The sequence below is a fragment of the Poecilia reticulata genome, linkage group LG21 (genome assembly GCF_000633615.1).
Source record: "Poecilia reticulata strain Guanapo linkage group LG21, Guppy_female_1.0+MT, whole genome shotgun sequence".
NCBI lineage: Eukaryota > Metazoa > Chordata > Actinopteri > Cyprinodontiformes > Poeciliidae > Poecilia > Poecilia reticulata.
The window spans coordinates 4,995,795-5,017,579 of NC_024351.1; the positions used below are offsets into that span (position 1 = coordinate 4,995,795).

The window sequence follows — 21,785 nt, forward strand, 5'->3', positions numbered from 1 at the left end:
TCAAGTAAAAATATAAATGTGAGCTGAATGTCCTGGAAATGCTAAATGTTTGCAGAAAACGGTTAAAATTGGCTGAAGTGATGGAGGACTTTGGGTTTTCTCTCCTCGTGTTCACAGCGGACCTTGATTTAAATGTCCATACAATTAAGGCACGCGGTGAATGCCAAGAGAGGGACCAAAAATCAACAATCGCAGAAATATACAAAGTAAAACAACCACTTTAATGCGACAACTGGATGCAGTACCACCCCAAACCACTAGATGGTGTGCTAATTTTACTCAACGGTAGCGTAGATTTTTTTTTAGCGTTTCGCTCATTAATTTAGGGAAAAAACAAAACTTTTAGTTAATTTGAAGGTTAGTCTATTAATAAACAGTGAGGAAGAATAGAGGCAGGGCTCATTTCTGTACTTATAAAATTTGCATATCTAATGAGGAGATGCTGCAGAGAAACATTTAATCAATTAGCAGATACTAAATGTTTTCTTTTAATTCATATTTTGAGGAAATAATTTTTTGGGGGGAAAAGCTTAGCTAACAAAAATCGCAGCCTGTGGAGATGTTTTTTTTCTTCTGTGGTGTTTTACGATCACAGCGCCCTCAAGTGGTCAGTCTGGACAACTGAATTTTATTTTAATGACGGTTTCTTATTTTAATTCAAAACTTAGTGTTGCTTTAAATACTAACAAGTAAATTTAAATATTCTTGCAGGACAAAAACCAAAAAAAATGTTGACAGCAAATATAGAAAATTGCTGTAAATTGTAAAATGTAGCTGCTTTTGTTACTCCGATAAATACAATTTACCTGCAGGAGTTTTCTTACAGTTTGTTCAGCGACAATAATCTGGATAATTTGATGAGAATTAAGAGGCTGGAAAGGGAAAAGAACAAAAGAAAAATTCGTTTTTAGTCGAAAATACACAACTGAATTAAATTATTTGTGAGTTTCGACATTTTTCCTTGTACTTCATGAGATAGTTTAGGTGCAAAGGCAACAAAATGGGAGTAAGAAGTGATGAAAAGGCGACACATCGGCACAAAATGGCGGGAGAAATTTGGTATCATTCAATTGCACATTTTGCCAGAATGTGCAATATATTTCCTCGATGAATCTTTAAATCAATGCAGAGACCTCTAGTCTTTTATGTTTCATGGATTAACTATACTTAACACAGATTAGCACATTGTAACCAGCTGAATTAGGCTGATAGAGGCTAAACGTTGGCAGTCGCTCCGTTTCATGCAGCTTTAAAGTCGGCTTGCCAAACTGGGAAATGCTTGGATTTGAATCCATTTGAGCTGAAAATTGAGGAGTTAAATCCCCTGGTTTGTTGGACTGGAGACATTTAGAGGTAAAACCATGATGGAAACGTCAAGATGGAAACTATTTTTGGTTATTCTGACGGCCAGTGAGGCGACTTAAGTAGAAAAGGACTAAATTAACACTTGTACAGTTAGAGCTGGTTGCCTCATCCGCTCTGCTTTCACATCCGTTCTCCATCAGAACCATCTCTGTTTGGGTTTCTGCTCTGTTGCGTCCCTCTTACATCAGCCTCCTAAATCCAGAGAAATACGGCATAATTCGTCATCCAAGAACGAACTGCAGCCCTGCAGGTCAGCAGAGATTTGCTTAATCGTCTGTAAGCGAGACAAAAAGCTGTGACAAATAACCAACGTAAACTAATTTCTGTCAAAATAAAAATGGAATAAAAACTGCTCAACACAGAGCCGGTTGGATTATGAGCTGCAGGAATCCGTAATAATTCATTTTTTACTTTGCATTCGTGTTTATGATGCTTTTCTTCAGAGCTGCAGGGAATAAAGTTTCCTAATGGAAAAATGACAGACAGTGAAGAGGCTGCAGAAAACTCCAGTTTAAAGGTAATAAATAATAAAATAAACAAAATCATCCATCCATCTTCAGTATTTATGTAAACTATGAGTAGATAGTGAAGAATATGTTTAGTAGGTGGGCAGGAAATCCAAGTTATTACCCTGTAATGCATTTTCCTCAAACACTTGCAGACTTGATTATTGATCGCGGATGTGCAGGAGAGGCTCTGCTGGGAAACGAGGTAAAAACGATTATTATGTTTACATGGGACAATTTACGACTCCACCGTATTACCCTGGGTTCTGTCAGACTATTTGGACAAATTCTGTGCTTGAAACAAGAAATATACTCAAAATATTGATCCTTTATGTTCTTTCTTTGATAAACGTTGCTGCACAAAGCAATTTTACACATTCATGACGCACAAGGAGGATATAAAAAAGTTATTTCACTGTGCATACAAAATAATCAAATTGTTCCATCACCACATTATAAAAACCTGAAGTTACATGTTTATATTTTGAATTTGCAGTTTTCAGATTGATTTCTCTCGTTTTTCTCTGCATGGACTTTATCTCTCAATAAAGCACCAACATGTTATATTTGACTTATAATAAATAAAATGAACAAATCTGAAAACGTGTTTTCTGTCTTTTGTTCTAGTTTCATAAGAKAATTTACTGTTTCATATAAAAACAAACTGATTGTGCAGTTTGGTTTTAGAAAATGTTGTTTACATTTTTACTGTAAGTACAAAAGGAAACCAGACTTTTAAAAGTCCAGATTATTGGATGGCCACAGCTTCTAGTGCAGACGTTAATATGCATCAGTATGTGGATGTTTTATTAGTTTTTACTTTTTATTTGTCCTCTGACAGCTCAAAGCGAACATTTCTGGTTTATGTGGGTTGTGGTAATAATCAATAACAGCTCTCCAAATATTTCCCCTGCATTAGAACAGAATCAGCAGCTAAAATGTTCCTCTGTGTCTGAGCCAAATGACTTGTACTGCCTTCTAATTTATATCAGCATTTTGAATTATCTTCCAACTATCCCAAGTAGCATTAGCTTAGAGACTAATTTTTGTGAAAAAGTGAATCTTTTAGCTGCTTCCATTCCAGTTATTGATATATAAATTATTGGTGATAACTTTTACTAATACTTTGATGTAATTCAACCTTCACAGGTAAAACATTTATTAAACTTTATGCTCAAAAACAACACCCATGACAGTGTGAAAAAGTGGGACTTTTAGCTGCTTCCTTCACTACAGCTATGTATAAAAATCATCTATATATATATCTACATATATATTTTTAGTTCATCCTGTCAAGAGAATCCAGTATTTTGATTTAAGATTGTTACAAAAGATAAAGGCAGAAAAGCTTAAAATCTTTTTTTTATTTTGACATTTTTAGACAAAATACATTCCGTAGGAAACATGCAGTAAAGGCATAACCGGCTTCAAAAACACACATTCACAGAAAAAGGAACATTTCGGTCTGCGTACATCAAATAAAACCGATCTGCACTGATAAGTAAAGCCAAACTGCAGCTTTACAACATAAACAGAACTTTATTTAAATTTAGATGACAACCTTTGGCTTTATCAGCTGTGCCATCCTGAGAGAAAGTCAAAGACACGACAGAAAAGATACAAAGATGTTCAATATTGTGACAAATGAGATGAAACGTATGAAAATATTTAGCAGTACTTCATATTGTTTTTTTTTTATTTTTTACAAATTTCCTAGTGTAAAGAATTCACTTGAATATAAATTATTTTGACAAACTAATGGCTAAATACTGTAAGATATTGCGTAAGAGGAAACTAAATTTGAGCTATACCAAGTTTAACTGTTTAGATCTTTTTGAGGAAAAAATATTTTTGTGCTAGCTTGTTTTTTATTTTTTTTCTTCTTCATAGCAATAACTTTATATTTCAATAAAGATTATCATTGTGCATTTAAAATTCTGCTTTGTCCCAATTAGAAATGGTTAAATAGTAAAAACTAATTAAATCGACACTGTTTATGCATGTAGCTAGAGCTAGCACTGTTAGCTTAGCTTTCATTTGTGTCATGAAATAAATCAGAAACTATAGAAACAGTGAAGTCTGTAGAAAGTTTTGTGTTTGAGGACCAAAAACATTTTTACATTTGTTAAAATAAAATAACAGAATTTAAGTCTGACCAATTAGCTGTTTTCAAAGATTTAGCTAAACTAAGCTAGGCTATGCTAATATATTAGCTTAGCCAAAATAAGATGAGTACAAAAAGAAAGCAAATGAAGATATTTCCCAAAATATCACACTATGAATCTCGTTAAAATGTTTATGTTAATTATTTATTAGCACAATGTTAATGAAACGTAAAGCATGTTAAAATTCTTCTGACATCCATATTTGTCATTTTTTGGTTATTTAATTTCATTTAAAATGTTTATGTTCTTGTAAACAGTACAGTTAAACAACATTTAATTTCAATAAAAAGAATAAATAAATTAAGAAAAAAAAATCTGACTTAGCTGGCAGAGAAACAAAAATCAAAGAGAAAGATTAGCAGCTAAGGAATATGGAAGTATGTACGGAGTCCCATCAGTGGAAAGAGAATCCTGTTGCGGGTAGACCACCGCACCAGTTATTTAGGAATTTTAGGACATCCTGACACTCTGGACTGTGGGTCGTCTGTGGGGATAAATCAACGCAAACAACCAGTCACTAGTATTTTATGTGTCTGATTCTTACAAACCCTGGCAAGGAACTAAAACACAGTATAATCCAGATATTTGGGTATGTGGATACATCAAAATATGGCATCCAAAATTGCATATAATCAATCTGAAATGTACTCTTACTGTGGAAAAAAACAGAACAATTTGGTTTTCTTTGGATGAAAAACTGTTTTCAGCTGAAAATGTGAGGGACACAAAGAAACAATAAATTAAGTCGGTTCCAAAAATGATTTAATTTTATTATTTAAATGTGATTTATTTAAATACATATTATTTATTTAAATAATTATTGTGTTTATAATTTTATGTAATACTTTAAACCACGGTAGCTGTAGTCCAAACATTATTTTGTGAGTTTGCATTAAAGTGTAAAAAATTACAACATGAATTTTAATTTTATGGTATTTTCTTGTAAATCAGACATTTGGTTGAGTTACAAATATGTAGAAATCAAAGTTTGACAAACTCAGAAGAAAACCTTAAAATTCCTTTAATTTTAAGGTTAAATTTAAGTCTTTAAGTTTGTCGCCTCAGAATTTTGAGTTCTGACAACTTTTCTTTTTTTACAGTGCTGTATGGGAAAACATTTTGATCATTAATGAAAAACAGAATATATGAACACAATTTTTTTTTTACCAATTCCTACTATCCATTACACATCTGAAAATTTCTAAAGCGAATTATATGATTTTAAAAACTTTAGGCTTCCAGATTAAAGGGGTGATGCACTGAGCTAACTGCCATCTAGTGGCAAAAGAAAATATTACAGCCAGCTGATAGTAAATCATAGAAAATTGCAAGAAAAGCTCTTGATTAACCCACTGATATTCATAATTTAAAATCAAAGCTGGTACAAGCACGAGTTTTTAACATTAAGAATTAATGTTAGTCAGATTAAGTCTAATCTCACCTTTGTTGCCATTAGAAATTTATTCCAGTCTTCTTTGTTGGCTGCTTTTCCAGCAACTGGAAACTCAATTTTATTCCTCAGCACAGGATAACCTTCAGACACAGACAACACAGGATCAGAGGCAAACTCTGTCCTAAGAGCAAATATCACCAAAAGCAGCAGAATAAAAGCATATTTTGTGGATTATTTAGGCGTTATCCTTAATATGAATAAAATTGGAACTAAACCAGAACTTATTCAAGCGAGGGCTTTTAATGAACATTTCTAATCGACTAAAAGCACAGGAAAGACACTTTCATAACAAATTACTGTCTTGAAAACTGAAGAAAAAGACTAAAAGCTAAGAGTGCAGAAAAACTACCAGCATATTTTGAGGTTTTTAATTTAATCTTGATGTTTCTCCAGCCGCAGTTACTTTCATTTAAAGGGTTAAATGAATTGTGACGATGTTATATTGTCTCTGGTGTTTATTATTTGAAAAAAAAAAAATCAGTTTCATGCTTATTGTACACATAAATAATATGTGTTACAATTAAATCATCCTGGAGAATGTGTGAAAATGATGAGATTATACAAATTACTGCAGCTGAATGAGGCATTATGGGTAGTTTCTTTCTTCTGGGTGAATAAAAAGAAAACACAAATGTGGAAAACTTTTTTGTGAAAACTAAACTCAAGAAAGAGGCCTCCAAAATTCAGACATTTTTTTGTCTCAGAATTCTTAATTTTTCTAAGAATCCTGAATTTAATCTAAAAAATCTGACTTTTAGAATTTTGATTTTAATTTTTGAATTCTCACCAATTCCTGAATTCTGACTATAATCTCCAAACTCTGACTGGAACCTCAGAATTCAAAAAGTCACAATTCATTTATTTTTCCACTGGTCCTAATCCTCTTCCGTATTTTTTGATTTTTTTGCCTCACAGAGGCTACAAACGTTCGGTTTCTTCCTATTTCTTTCCCAACTTCAAATATCTGGTTTTTCAGACTATAAGTCATGTTAAACACGCCGCGGTGCGTTACCGGTGAGGACACACGGCAGCGAGCGAAGGCCGGTGTTGGCGGCCACCAGCGACGCTTCGTACGTGTCCCTTTCGTCCCGAGGCAGAACCTGTTCCAGCCGGTTTTCCACGGACACCATCAGAACCCAGTCACGGATCTGCTCCAGCTGGGCGTCCTGCCATCGAAACAAGAAATAAAACAGGAACGGCTGTAAAACGCTGCAAGCGTAAGACGGTATTATAGAGAAAAAGAAAAGGAGGATAAAATTTCTGCCAAAAAGAATTTAGTTTTAGAAATATTCTTGAAAAAAAAAAAACATGGAATTTTCCGAGTTTGAAAAGTCAAAAGATTGCTAGAAAAAAACCTCAAACATTTTGAGATTAATCTCTGAAATTTTAAAGAAACTATATTGGAGAATGAAAAGTCAAAGATTTACGAGAAACCCCGCCCCAGAAATTTGAAATTCATTTTAAAAATTTTCCAGAGCAAATTTTGAAATTTCTGGAGTTTTAAAAGTCAAAAATTTGCTAGAAAAGTCAGAAATTTTGAAATTCATCTAAAAAAAATTCTAGAAAAAGCCTGGACAATTTCTGTGTGTGAGAAATTAAAAATTTGCGAGAAAAAAAACGAAATTTTGAGATTAATCTGAGGAATTTTCTAGAAAAAATTATGACTTTTAAGTTTCCTTGTTTTCCTTGAAAATTTCCAAAATTAATCTCAAAATATCATTTGTTTTGCAGAAATTTTGTCCTTTTTTAAAACTGACCAAAAACAGTAAAAAATTAAAACATAAAATATTGTCGCGCAGTACAAATATAAACAAATAAAAATTTAGTGAATAAAACATCTTTAAACATCCTTATACCCTCAAATATTCAACTTAAAAAAAAAAATTCCAGTTTCAACAAAAGATGAGCAAAAATGTGATAAATTCTGCGTCCAGAGGTTTCAGTTTTCGCTAAAATCAGCTCGTCCATCATCATCTCTCGTCTCTCGTGCCTCCTGAGTCTGTGGCTAAAAACCAAAAAGTGATGAAATGGATCAATCCGACAGCCGACGTTCGGCTGACAGCGACACTAATGATTTCATAAATCCACGCGAGCCGCATCTATTCTCATTTATTAACAAGACCAGGGAGGAATGTGACACTAACTCCATCAGATCTGATTTGCGGCACGACATCGATATTGTCTCCATCTATCAGGCCGTAATTTCAGCGTGGATCTGAKCCGAGTGGGAGGAGAGATGACTTTCTTACGGTCGCGCAGAGTTTGGTGGGAAGCGGGACCTCGAAGGGAATGTCTGTGTCCAGGAAGTCGGAGTGATCCGGAGCGCGGCCGTCGTCCAGCGCCTGCAGGAAGCGAGGAAGACGGAATAAATACATTTACTTCTCAGGGACTCGTTTCAGAAAACTGAAACTAAAAGGTGGTGAAGATAAACGGAGCTGGAAGAAAGCTGGTAAAATAATCTCAGAAAACAGGATTAATGTAAAAATAAATCACTTACGATGTTTGGAGATAATATATTTTTAAGAAAAAAATCAAACGGATTCCACAAACTTGACAGGGAAAGACAACTGGACTTCTAACAAAGTTATAATCCCAACAGCAATTTCAAGAAAAAAAGTGCAAAAAAAAAAAAAAGTTTTCATTTATGAGAAGGGCATCGCTTTTTAACTCCTCATTTAAAAAAGGAGAAACTTGTTCTTGTTTTTCATTCATTTGTGACACATTTACAGCTTTACAGGAAGTCATTGACTTTCTCCTGATACAAACACAATTTTTGCGAACATTTAAGTTTTTACCAGTAAAATTTTCATTTGATTCCTTGACGTTTTGACTTTTCTCTTGCAAATGTACGACAAAAAGCTAAAATTTTATTTTTTTACTACGTTTTTCTTTCCATTTAAACATTTATTTTGAACACGAGAAAAACAACAAACATAGATAAATGAATAAAATAAACATAACAAAGAAAGAAAAATATATTAACTTTTACATTTTTACCCTAATTTCCCAACTTTTTATCATTTTTATCCATAGTAGTTCTAACGTTTGACTATATAAATATACTTACATCACACAAGTCCACAAAGTGGTTGAAAAAGATAAATGCCATGTTCTCCCAGCCAACAGCCTGACAAATAAACATATTCAGCATTTAAAGATGAAGATAAAACAAAGTTATTTACAAAAAACCTTTTGCAATTTGATCACCGGTAAACGTGGAACCCAAAGGAAGTTTTAATATAATTCATAATATTGTTCTTTTCAGCATAAACTGGGTTAAATAAATAAGAATGAAAACATAAACCAGACAGGAGTAAAAAAAAAAAAAGCTAAATATTTAAGTAACATTCAAATAGGTTTGTGACATTTCCAGATGGACAAACCTTGCAGGCGAGTCCAGCTTCATAGAAAGCTTTATCTGCACGAATCAGCTCAGTGTAACGCAGCAAAGACACAGAAACCTTCGCTGCTACGCTCATCTGAAAATGCAAATAAACCGAAGAAAGAGCGTCAGTGAAAGCAGCATTTGAACAACAGATGCTTTTATGAGTAAAAGCTGCGTTGCTGCAATATGAACTTATTAAATTCCTGCAGAAGACAGACATCAGTCACCGTGTTACGGGTGACGTTTGTAAAGTTACAGTCAAAAACAAACAGCAACAATTTGGGTTATTTAGCCTGGAATATTTAGTAGCTTAGCGAGCTAACTGTATTGTTCTGAAAAAGCTAAATGTTTAGCAAATTAAATATTTAGCTCCAAACTAAATATCTAGTTAGCAAGCTAAATATTTAGTTTCTTATTAAATATTCAGCTTCAAAACAAATATTTAATTTGCATGCTAAATATTTTATTTGTCGCTAAATATTTAGTTTGCAATCTTAGTGAGCAAGCTAGCTATTTAGCTCTGAGCTAGCTAAATATTTAGCTAGCAGGTTAAATATTTATCTTTACACTAAAATATATAGCTAACAAACTCAATATTTAGCTTCAACCTAAATATTTAGTTAGCAAGCAAAATATTTAATTTGTAGCTAAATATTTAGTTTGCAATCTTAGTGAGCAAGCTAGCTATTTAGCTCTGAGCTAGCTAAACACGTAGCTCTGAGCTAGCTTTATTTTAGGAAAAGAAATGATGATAAAAGGGATGACATGACACGACCCATGTCATGATTTTACGAAGAAGTTCACATGAACCAGCTTTTATTTTGGTAATCCACTTCCGCTTACTGGCAAGTGAATTTGCACATTACGAAAGCTAACAAAATATTTAGCTTCAAACTGGACATTTAGCTCGGAGCTAAATAATAAATGAAATATTTGGTTTGATTTGAAACTGACATTTAAAAATGAAATATGAATAATTTGATGAAAATACGACTTGGAAAATTAACCCCCGTGTTTTTATGACAGGCTGAATCACCTGAAATATTGCGATAAATTTTTGACTGCGTAACTTTACAAATGCCACCCCACACCTACCAACTGAAACATTCAGCATTCATGTCAGATCTAAAGTTTACCAGCTGCTCGACTCCTTTAGCGGCGGATCGCGCCGCCAAGTAGTGAGCGATCAGCAGCATCTGCTCAAAATCCTCATGAGCCGGAGAGTTGGCCTCAGCCGACTTGGTCAAGTTCTCACACTGAAACCCAAACCACAAAGACGTCGCATGTTTCACTGCTGTCGTGTCAGAAACGTAAAAGCTTCCCCTTCCGTGCGTTGGGACTCACCAGCTCCAGCAGGAAGTTTCGCAGGTCGGCCCACATGCGGTAGGACTCGGGTCCGGCAGTGTTGGAGAGGTTGATCAGGTCCAGAAACAGACGCTTGTAGATGTTGAAGTTCTTATAGGAAAGAAAAGAAGACTAAATATCCTGAATTAAACAAAACGACATTACAAGCAGAACAAGGTAACTCCGGTAAAACACATGGAAGGTTCTTGAGTATGTTTTACTTGTGGGTTTGGTGGCGCTCCGTGCTGCATGTAGAGCTGCAGCGCCTTCACAGCTTCTTCCTCCTTGATGAGATGAGTCGCGTACAGAGCCACGTACTTATGGAGGATCTTAAAGTTCTGGCAAAAACAAACAAAGAGCACAGAAAAACTGAAACTTATCCATAACCAAAGAGTTTTACTGTACGACATCTATGATGGCGTATTGGGGCCATTACAGAAACAAAACAAAACAAAAAGGAGTAAATTCATGCAAAATAAAACAACAAAAAAACTCTGAAAGGTTGAGATTAATTTAATACGTTTTTGAGGAGACATTAGGACCGTAGAAATTATGACATTCATGTCAGAAATTATCTAGAAAAATTATGAAAATTTCTGAGCTTCAAAAGTCGAATATTTTCACCTTGTGGAAATTTTCTCTTTTAAAAGTGATTTTATTTTATTTTTTTTACTTTTGACGACAAATAAACATGTCAAGAAACATTGAAACATTTTTCTGCCATGCGGATCTCAACAGTTTACTTTAATCCTCGAACACAAGAAGCTGCTCAGGTCAACTGTCTTTGTGTCTATTAAAGTAACAAACACCTCAGGAAAATCAGGCCTGACGCATTTTTAATAACTTTAACTACGAAACAGAGTTCAAGCCTTAGGCATATTTACAGATGAAACAGAAAGTCTGTCTTTGTACCTGCTTGGAAGCCGTTTCCAGACATTTCTCCCACTGGCCTTTCTCTGCGTACAGATCCAGAGCCGCCATGACGTCCACACTGACCAGCTGAGCACAGAGTCACAACAACAGCTCGTCACGGCCGGGAGACACACAGGATCAAACTCCAAACTGAGTGGACCTGATGTAAAATTCACTTCTCGCATGTTTTCTGCACTTGGGGCTCTACTGATTCTAAAAACAGGCCGAGTGCTTAAAATGGCAATGAGCTCATGTTTTGTTGGTGTCTGGAAAACGAGCCATTTCAAAAACCTCCCAGTTGTTAAGTGACATTCCATGGGCGCCGGCAACCCAAGCAGAGTTCCAACACATTTGATCAACTGGTTTTACCGCTGCACAATGGCTGCTGGAAAAGACAAGTGTTTTGTTGTTGACTTACTATCCAGAAACCACTTACTGCATCTTGTTGGTTGTGCAGGAGGCTCCATTTTGCTTTTCAAAGCTGTACGGTAGTATAATTGCTCATCTGTTTGCAGCCATTTTCACAAGCGAGTGTAAATGTTGAGTTTATGGTTTTGTGTAAAAAATGTCAAGAACATGTTCTGCATCGCCCAGCATGAAAGTTCACCTTTAAAAGTGTTTGATGTGAGGAGTTGTAGGGAAATGGTTTGAAATTTTTAGGAATTATCTGTCATAAGAGTTCGTTCTTGCATTTCTTTTCAGTATTTACATTCATTTACTGGGAAATACGGCGACTATCTACACATTGTTTTTCTATCATTTGGTGTTTTTGGGTTAATTTCAAGGTTAACTCAGCAGGAAAAGCAGAGAGACGCTTACAGACTCCACTCTGCCTTGGTTTTTAAGATGCTCCTTGTACTTCTGGTCCACGTAGTTTTCATATCTGTGAAAAAGAGTTGAGGAGGTAAAGCGACAAAACTTTCCCGTTTCTGGGTTCAGAACAGAGGCAGGTGTGTTTTCAACCTCGGCTCCAGCTCCTTGGCGACTCTCTTGGCTTTATTCCACTCTTCGCCATCAATGAAGGTGTCGATCGCCTCTTTGATGAGGTCTATGTTGAGGTAAAGTTCAGCAGCCTTAAAAAACAAAACACAAAGAGATGTGAGTGAGATCACAGCTTAAAAGGCAGATAACCGTTTTTAACCTTTGAGGGACGTTTAAATTGACTATTTAACTTCTTATCTTAAAATGATACACCTTGTAAAACTGAAGTAAAAAAATCAATATCAATTCCTTTCCATTTTCTTTCTTTAACGGTTTCAGACCTTTCCAGAGATATAAAGTATTATAGATTTATTAAATCTGTTATGCCTGCAAAAATGCAGAGTGGGATTTTTTTGATGTGGGTGTTTCAGCCTTAACCAGATCAAAAATGAATGATAACATTGTTTTTTTTCCCATAATTATTTTTGGAGCAAACCCCGTGCAGTCGCTGCCCGCCACGGGGAGTAAAAGCATGTGACGCATTAATAAGGCTTCGTAATAACAGACGGCATACAGAGTTTTCATTTCAACTCTGTTGGACAGCACGGACTTCAAACTTTATAAAAGTGGTGTTTTTATATTGGTTTTGTGGTTATTTACTTCAAAATAAAGCCAGAAATATGATCGATCATTTCCGCCTTATTTTGTGGGGTCTAAATGTACCACATTTTGTAACAACCAATGAAAACGTGTTGGCGGTCTGTTGCTAGGTAGAACGGAGACATGCGGAGAGAGACGAGGGGGGGGATTTGGATATGGCAAGAGACTAGAGTGTAGCGATGCTGTGGATTTTACTCAGAGTGTTTCGATGGGTTTTTTAGACTCTAAGTGTGTTAGTTAGAGTTCGTGGTGTGTGCCGGGGTAGTAGTAGTTTTGCTAGCGATCGCTGCGTGGCTTCATAGAGAGCGCTGACGCACTGAGAAGAGAGACTGGGACGGCCATTTAGACCTCGTCATGAAAGGGTTAAAGAAAAAACTGACACTCATAATCCTAAAATGTGATAAAAATTAATTTGTTTCATCTTTCCTGCATTAATTTTTTTGCTTGCTTCAGCGTTAAGACGCTCACTCACAGCGTTGAACTTCCTSAGCTGTGCGAGTCGCGGCCCGACGGCCTGAACCACCTCTGTGGCTCGGTTCCCACTCAGGAACTTGATGGAAAGTTCTGCTGCCTGGAAACACAAAAAACACTAAATGTAACATTCACCTGAGCTGGAGTTTTAGACCCGGTGACAAAAAGAAAAACACGAAAAACAACAATTTAAAAGCAAAACATGAACATATTTGCTTATTTGGAACTAATGAAACGCCTTCACTGCTGTTGCAGGAATCGATGCGACTAAAGATGGATGAGTTTCTCTACATGCTGCGACGTTGGTCCTTCAATCCTGGGAATATTCTCCAGCTGAYAGAAGGCTGATTTTGCAACCGCCTTTATGTGACTCTGAAGGTTCAGCTTTGATAATAGTTGGTATAAACGCTGATGTCCAGCTTTAATCCCAGCATTGATTTTCCCGACCCTTTGACCTTTGCTGAAGCCTCAGCAGGAGGCCCAGAGTTCAATCAGCAAACGGTTGTAACTCCGGACTCGTCCCTCGGGTTGACGCTACGGTTTCTGGGTTAATAAAAATCCCAGCGGAAACAAACCTATTGATCGCCACGACCTTTCCCTTCACAGCAAACATCCACATTTCAAATGATCTCGTCTCTGCAGGCCTCAGGTCAATAACGCACAGAACCAGATGTTTATCTTCACACAACCAGGAGACAGAGATCCACTGATTACCGACACATTCAGCTGCTTTACACTGAAACTTAAAGTAAATGCAGTAAAGTCATGCATTTGAATTGGACTAATGTTTATTTCAACTGCAAATCTGATCAATGTAACACAATACGCTAAAAAGGTAGATTATAAATTAAAGGTGCTACATTTAACTTGATTTTATTTTATCTAGGGATGCACCAATATGAAGCTTTGAGTTGATATCCAACAATTATTTTACTAATTGATTAATCTACTGATTAATTCATTAATCCGATTTTTAAAAATCCCCCATTCTACAAATTTAACAATGTTATTTTTATACAATATTAAAAAATACATTAAAAGAGACAAATAAACTAATAATTCAATTCATAAAATAATAATAATAATAATAATAATAATAATAATAATGGAACAGATTTATAAATTGATCATCAGAAGGCAGGAATGCATGTCCAAATGCGTCCAAGTATATAATACATTCTTGTAGCGCATTTCTTAATAAATGTTGTATAAATGTTTTTAAAAAATCAGAAAAGTAAACACCTGTTGGGAAATAAAAACAAATAAAAGTAAACATTTTATTACCTAAAATGCAATAAAGCTGCAAAAAACTTAAGGAGTTTTGACCAAAACACACGTTTTTTTCTTTTTTAATAAATACAAAATGTATATAATTTTTCAACAGTTTTGGCTTAATGACTGAATACGTTGTTCTTCCTGCAAATTGCATTTTTTTGAGTTTGTGCACCCTAGTTAACAATTAATCTCTGTCTTCTCTGCATAATGCTCACCATGCAGTAACTACAGATGCTCACTAGAGATGGATAATATAAACTTTAAACGTCATAATCCAGACATAACCTGGCGCTTTAGGCTGCAGAGCGTCGAGAGAAACAGAAACATTCTCCACAAATAAAACTCGCTCTGCCGTTTATTATTCAGCAGTTTACCCAGAGCAAAGATTTCATCTCAGATTTGGATGGATTTTCTGTTTCCACCCAGGGAAAAGAACAAAAAAATGAGAGAGACAGAAGACTTGGCAATCTGCTTCTGTGGCATAAAAAAAACGAAGATCTCTTCAATCAGTTTGTGCCAATTTTCAGTCACAAGCGCTTCTGGTTTATACAAGCACAGCGCCTCTCAAAAAGGGATTGATTTTGTGATGGAAAAGAAAGATAACATTCAAAATAATGTTTCAACTTTTTGCAGATATGATGGGATGAAAAATGTCCTGATCGATTTGGAGAAGTTTTGTAAGGTAAAAGTCAAATACCTGGCAAATATTACGAAGCCGAAATGTGACTTTCCAAAAGATTGTAACAGACTGAATGGTGAAATTAAATCTGAACTATTAGTTAAAAGCAGAGCTCTTCAATCGGAGCGCAACACAAAGAAAAGAAAGAACAAGAACAAATAATAACAGTGAACATTTAACCAGGGCTGCACAGTGGCTCAGTTGGTAGAGCTGCTGCCTTGCAGCAAGAAGGTTCTGGGTTCGATTCCCCGGTCTTTCTGCATGTAGTTTGCATGTTCTCCCTGTGCATGGTGGGTTTTCTCCAGGTACTCCGGTTTCCTCCCACAGTCCAAAAACATGACTGTCAGGTTAATTGGCCTCTCCAAATTGCGCCTAGGTGTGAGTGTGTGTGTGCATGTTTGTGTGTCTCTGTGTTGCCCTGCGACAGACTGGTGACCTGTCCAGGGTGACCCCGCCTCTCGCCTGGAACGTTAGCTGGAGATGCACCAGCACCTCCTGACCCCACTGAGGGACAAGGGTGAAAGAAAATGGATGGAACATTTAACCATCCATTCATTCATCCAGCCTCTGGGGGGCGCTGCTACAAAGTGCATGGATAGAGTGAAGAGATAAAAACTTGGTATGGAGTTAAACATTCAGATTGGTTGGATCTTCTTCTCCAGTCAGAGCATTGAATGTATTTTTAATGATTACTGAATGAGTTTTGCAGGACTTCTACCTTCATCCAGCACTTTTCCATCAGGGTGAGGTTGGACTCGTCCTTCACCTTCAGGTAACAGTCGACGGCATGGGAATATTCTCCGGACTCCTCCCACTCCTTGGCCTGCTCCAGCAAACCATCCACACCCCTAAGCACAGACATTCAGGATTACACGCTTCAGGAAATCCTTCCTCTTATTTCCAAAAATGACTACGGCAAATTAAAAAAAATTAACAGTATGTCTGATTACTAACCCTCAGCGCCACAGCAGCTCCGCAGCGCTCCCTAATGAAAAATGGGGTCGCAAACTATTCAGGAATAATTTTGCGTTTTTTTTTTTTCCTCACTTTCTTCCGTCTCCACTGGCAACTTTTGATCTTTTCTCCCACGAGCCATTAAAGCATCGGGGGGAAGATGAGAGCTGCATGCTGCTGGTTTGCTTGCTAACGAGCTGTTGGAAGTTTTAGTTTCAGGGGGAAAAACACGAGAGATTTTTAAATAAAGCATCTGACTAACTGTTTGTGGAAGGATTCATTTGGTGAGCTTCAGAGGAAAGGCTGCAAAATCATTGGGTTATGATTCCTCACACAGGTTAGGCGTGTGGGCTAAATAAAACATGCTCACTACATCTTTCGCACAAAATAATTTTTAAATAATCTGATTTTAGTCTGCAGATCTGCCTACACTAAATCAATTCTGCACAGCTTTTCCTGTGTTGATCGATACGGAAACGTCAGATATTGGCACTGAAAGTGAAAAAAGTGGATCAGTGCATCCCTACACAAACAGCCGGGTGACTTTTCGTTTTGGCGCTGGGGCTTTTTCAGTTGCAGTAAAGACTCAAGTAGAAATATAAACGTTTTAGAGCATCAGGGCTAGATTAACTTTACCGGCCCCCCTTCTTGGAGGTTTCCCTCTCGTAGTCCTCCTGCAGAACGGAGAGCTTGCTGGGCAGATACTCCTTACAGATCCGAAACGCATCGCTCCACATGTCTGCATCCTGTCAAACACACATGGGAGAGATAAAAACCACCGACCTCAACGAGGCACATAAAACAATAAAAAATTTAAAACCATCACCTTATAAAACTTAACGGTCAGCTCAGGCCTCTGCGCTCGCAGCAGGAACGCCTCGGCCTTCAGGAAATCCTTCTCCTCGAAGCAGAACCGGGCCTGGCTGACCAGAACCTCAGAGACGCTGTCCGGGTCGTAGCTCTCGGCCACCCGCTGAGCGTCGGCCCAGTCCTTGTTGTGGACATACCTGGGACAGGTTTGGACAAAACTTCAAATTAGACAAACTTTAAAATATAAAAATAAGAGACAACTTAACTAGTCCCCCATATTTATGCACTAATCTGGAGAGTAATTTAAATAAATGTGTAATTTGCACACCTGGCAGAATATTTTTAATTAGAAATCCTGACTTTCATTTAATTCACAGGTGCCAAACTCAAGGCCCGTGGGCCAAATCCGGCCCGCCTTAAGGCTTTATGTGAACCTTGAAAATAATCATCGTATGTTTAAATAATATTTTAGCAAATGAAGGCAGATTTCTATGGAAAAGGATTAGGGTCACTAAAAAAAAGTAATTCTGACTTTTTCTTAGAATTTACCAGAATTATTTTGACTTTAATCTTTTAAAATCAAGAGTCATAATTCTGAGAAAAACAAATTCTGAGAAAATAAAAGTCAAAATTTTGAGGGAAATATAAGTTACATCAATGTAAAATGATGTTCAGGACTTCCATATTAATGAAGTCGCATAAATAACCGGAAGCCGGGCGGTTAACGGCTTTAACAACAAATACAAGTTTGAAATTTAATCTAAAATGGACGGAAAGTGAAAATAACACGATTTGTGAAGTTCTTAGAAAATGACCAGAAATAATTTGGCATTGCATTTTAGAAAGTTAGCAACTTAAATTTAGCTAAAAAGAGTTTTAAAGAAAAACGAAACAACGTCTTCCTCCAGCACTCACATGAACACGGCTTCTTTTGGTTTTCCTGCTTTGATGAACTCAACTTCCGCCTCAGGAAACCTTCCCTGGTTTTCAAAATGAAACATGTCAGAATTAAGGATTAGCAGAACGTATGAGCCGACAGTCGCAGGTAATAATGTCTGCTGCATTAGTGACTGATCAAATTTACAACAATGATAATAAGGGAAGCATGTCAGACTGTTGGAACTTCATTCAGATGGGAACTGACTTCCTCCTTCGCCTAATAAAGAAAAATCCCGGTTTTAATGAGCCGGGCCTCGTTACAAACCGTTGAACGTCGCTTCATAATCGCATCAAGCTTGTAAACAAAATCTTTCCCACTGTGACGGCGGCTTAGATAAATGAGACAGGTGGCTAATTTACCTCGTCCTCCAGGTATATGGCATGCTTCAGGTGGATCTCAGGAATCTTTTCTTTGTAAGACAGGCGAGCCAAGTCAAAGGCAAAGTCAAATTCACTAAAAGTTAGAGGGAAAATCAGTAAATAACACTTGAATCTAAGCAGTAAACTGATAAATCCTGCACTAATCTCTGTTGCTAAGCAGATAATGACGATGATGATGCTCACAACTTATTAGCAGCAGCCTCGATGGCGTAGTCCAGCAGGCCAAACTTGTTGAGCAGCTTGACGGCGGCCTCTCCGCCCAGACTCTTGGCCCACAGGAAGGCCACCTGTTTCTGGGCAGCAGCACCTCCGTGGCTCTTTGCCACCTGACGCAGATCACAGGGATATTTATGCAGAAATCAGTGCAAAGCTCGTACATGTACTGGGGAATTTTCAGCTGATGATACGAGAGAAAAACATGCAAGTTGTTTGAGACGACATAAACATCGTATTTCAATACTTTAACAATTTAGTCCTTTTTTTGGACACATTCACCTTTCCACGTATCTATTTTAATATTTTCTCTTATTTATATCCAAATTGCGGTTCAGGGGACATTTGTGGCCATTGGAATAACTTTGTGTGGCTGAAGAGTTGTCCTAATTTGGACACATTTGGTAAGTGAGTTAAGATGAAAAATGGAAACTTAAAATCCTTTTAAACAGAAAATGCTGAGTGTTAAGTGTTAGCCTTGTTGTTTTATGCTTTTATTTACTTTACAGAGTTGCCATAATAAATGGAACATTGACCCAGTTTGATTAAAGCGATGAGAATGAAACCAAAGTTTCCTAAAAGTTACTTCTGAATTCTGGAAAGTAAACATAAATTCATCTGCAGACCTAATATGTTCGGGTCAGGTTAGAAATAAATGACTATTAATACTGAAAAAGTAACATGTAACGTGACGTGTTTACCCTGTATGCGTCCTCCCACATGTCATGGACTCTGTACATATGGACTGCTGCCTTCCACTCCTCCGCCTCCATTAAGTGATGCTCTGCTTCTGAGAACCGGGACTCGGCCTCCAGCTCCTGCAAAGTAAATAAAAAAGAAATATATTTACCAAATGTACCAGCATGAGTTAAACATCAAACACAGAAAAGCTCCACAACTTAAAGCTTAGCATGAATTATTAGCCTTCTGCCTTCCTGCTCAAATCTGGGACACAGATTATTCGAAGCTCTTACAATTTCACTTTAAAGCAAGATAAAAAAAAGTATTAAACATATTTAGATACATTTATAATATGCAAAAAACTGCCATTGTGATCATTCATGTATGTAGCTGTGAAGCTAACATGACTATGAAAAGATTATTATTTTCTGTGTTGCCACTTGGGCAACACATTTAAATTAGATGCTTTATTACATGTGCAGAAATCAGTCTAAAACTAATTTGTTGCTGAAATAAAAACAGATTAACAAGCATTTTTCTTCATGTTTTCATTCTGTGTTAAATGTACTGTAGATTTGGGCTTTGAGGCCTTTGAGAGTTGATCTTAATTTAAAGGTTCAGTAGTCTGTGTTAGATAATTCATGAGGGAATATTCCAGAGTTGCAGCTCATTTGCTGTGAAATTCACTAACGCTCTTTATAGCGACTACAGTCATCATGACAGGCAACGCAGTCAGCGACAAAAAAATTAAAAATAATTAAATGAGCAGCGTGTCCAACCAGAAAATATAAAAACAAAACTAAAAAAACTGAAATCTGACATTTGCTGTGTTAGAAGAAAGTCATCTGCTTTTCGGTTTCTTTTGGTTTGTCTGAAATGTATATTTAGTTATAAGAACAAGATTTGAGTCACTTTCTTTCAAAATATTTACCAATATTTACTGCTTCTAATTTAGTAAATAAATAGAGACAGTAAAGTCAGTAAAACTCTCCAGATAAATGTATTTCTATTTACTGTAAAGGTCTGGTTGTAAAAAGACAAATAGTTTGTGTTGTATTTAACATTTTCCTTCCTCAGAAAATTATTTTGGCAATATTTTTACCCTCATTACAAATAAAAAATCTCCATCTGCATCAGTTTTGAACTGCAGTTGGGGGCCACACAAACTCAGTCCAAGGGCCACAGATGGCCCTCACACCACACTTTGGACAACCCTGGATTAAACAACCTGAAAATAACTGGTCTTAGTTTCTGCTTGTGTTTCACTAAAACTCCAAAAACACAAAGTTCAAATGGAAATATCTTCACAGACTTTAAATGAGGCAGAAAAAAAATTATAAGTAACTTTTCAGCAAGAAATAGGAGCCAATAATTAAGTCAATAATTCCTTAATATGTATTTATATTTGTAAAATTAGAGATCAAATACGACTTAAAAGAAACTAACATTTTCAGAGACATGCCTTTTTATTAAAGGAACAATCTTTACAGATATAACAATCTAAATCTTTGACTTAAAAGGAATTTTTAAATTATTACGGCGAAGCGAAACGGTGTTGAATCAGCTGAAGTTTGGTGAATTTTTTGTGTATTTGAAATACGTTAACAGGTGCCAGATATTATAAGTTTAGACTTTTTTCTGCTCCTTTTCATTCATGACATCTTTTAGTTGTTACATAAAGTATTCATATTTGTTACTGAGTGAAAAAATTATAAGTACTAGTTCCACTGGAATATTATTTCACTTATAACTAGAACTTTTTCATCAATTTTAAGGAATTAGTGACTTAAAACAAGCTCCTAAATCTTGCTGAAAAGTTAGTTGAACGTTAGTTTTCTTACTTCAGATGTACTCAAATATTTGCACTACAAACTAGACAAAAATACTTGGTGAGATTTTTCTGCAGAGAATGAGGTGGACTGATTCCTCCACAGAGGAGTTTCCCCTCTGCTGCTGCACCTTGGCCAGGTGGAGGTGGGTCTCCGTCAGCAGGTCGGGGTGATGTTTGCCCACCACACGAATGACATCATCAAACATCCGGTTCTTCTTGTACATGGCGACGGTGAGGTCAGGCCGATCCAAGGTGGAAAAAAGCCTGCAGGATAAAAAAAAAAAAAAAGAAGTAAAGAAGAAGTTTTAGTATCTTTGCTTCTTTTTCATGCAGTTTGGAAAGGTGGCAGCTTGAGTTCGATTACCTTTCAGCCTCCTTTAGCTTCCCGTCCTCCTCCAGCTCCTGAGCTCTGCTGATGTACAGATCGCCAACCTCCTCCTTCGTCATGCACTGCACAGCCAGCTGCACACATTTAACAGCAGCAGCAAAGAAATCCGTCACATTCTGGAGAAAATCTTTAAAAAACTGGCATTCTGATGACATGAACAAATAAAACTAACTTTGCTTCTTCAGTGGTTTGTCACTGACCTTGTGAGCTTCCTCCCAGCGCCCCGCTGTGGTGAACATGTCAACTGCATCTTTAATGTGACCGCCCTTCACAAACAGCTGCTGCGCCACCTACAGGCCACAATGGAAAAACACATCCATCAGATGGAAGGATGGAGAAAAATAACATGACGGATGATGGAAAATAAAAAGATGGATGGATGGATGAAGGTTGGATGGTTGATGGATGATGGTTGGATGATTTTTGGATGGATGATGGATGATGGTTGGATG

General features: G+C 36.6%; 1 protein-coding gene across 1 annotated transcript in view; it reads right to left on the bottom strand.

The window, feature by feature from the left end:
* Positions 1-4,308: 4,308 nt before the first annotated feature.
* The window catches only part of ift172 (intraflagellar transport 172), a 40,629-nt gene continuing 23,152 nt past the window's right edge, over positions 4,309-21,785 (bottom strand). The window contains exons 26-48 of the mRNA XM_008397204.2: positions 21,534-21,623; positions 21,310-21,407; positions 21,074-21,209; positions 19,135-19,251; positions 18,404-18,546; positions 18,200-18,293; positions 17,816-17,880; positions 16,917-17,097; positions 16,727-16,836; positions 15,855-15,984; positions 13,184-13,282; positions 12,094-12,203; positions 11,950-12,013; positions 11,131-11,217; positions 10,440-10,556; positions 10,219-10,329; positions 10,011-10,130; positions 8,873-8,968; positions 8,557-8,616; positions 7,739-7,831; positions 6,502-6,655; positions 5,478-5,569; positions 4,309-4,520 (exon numbers count right to left, since the gene is read on the bottom strand). Of these exons, the coding sequence (XP_008395426.1) occupies positions 4,431-4,520; positions 5,478-5,569; positions 6,502-6,655; positions 7,739-7,831; positions 8,557-8,616; positions 8,873-8,968; positions 10,011-10,130; positions 10,219-10,329; positions 10,440-10,556; positions 11,131-11,217; positions 11,950-12,013; positions 12,094-12,203; positions 13,184-13,282; positions 15,855-15,984; positions 16,727-16,836; positions 16,917-17,097; positions 17,816-17,880; positions 18,200-18,293; positions 18,404-18,546; positions 19,135-19,251; positions 21,074-21,209; positions 21,310-21,407; positions 21,534-21,623 (2,457 nt within the window). The 3' untranslated portion in view covers positions 4,309-4,430. The remainder of the gene's footprint in view (positions 4,521-5,477; positions 5,570-6,501; positions 6,656-7,738; positions 7,832-8,556; positions 8,617-8,872; positions 8,969-10,010; positions 10,131-10,218; positions 10,330-10,439; positions 10,557-11,130; positions 11,218-11,949; positions 12,014-12,093; positions 12,204-13,183; positions 13,283-15,854; positions 15,985-16,726; positions 16,837-16,916; positions 17,098-17,815; positions 17,881-18,199; positions 18,294-18,403; positions 18,547-19,134; positions 19,252-21,073; positions 21,210-21,309; positions 21,408-21,533; positions 21,624-21,785) is intronic.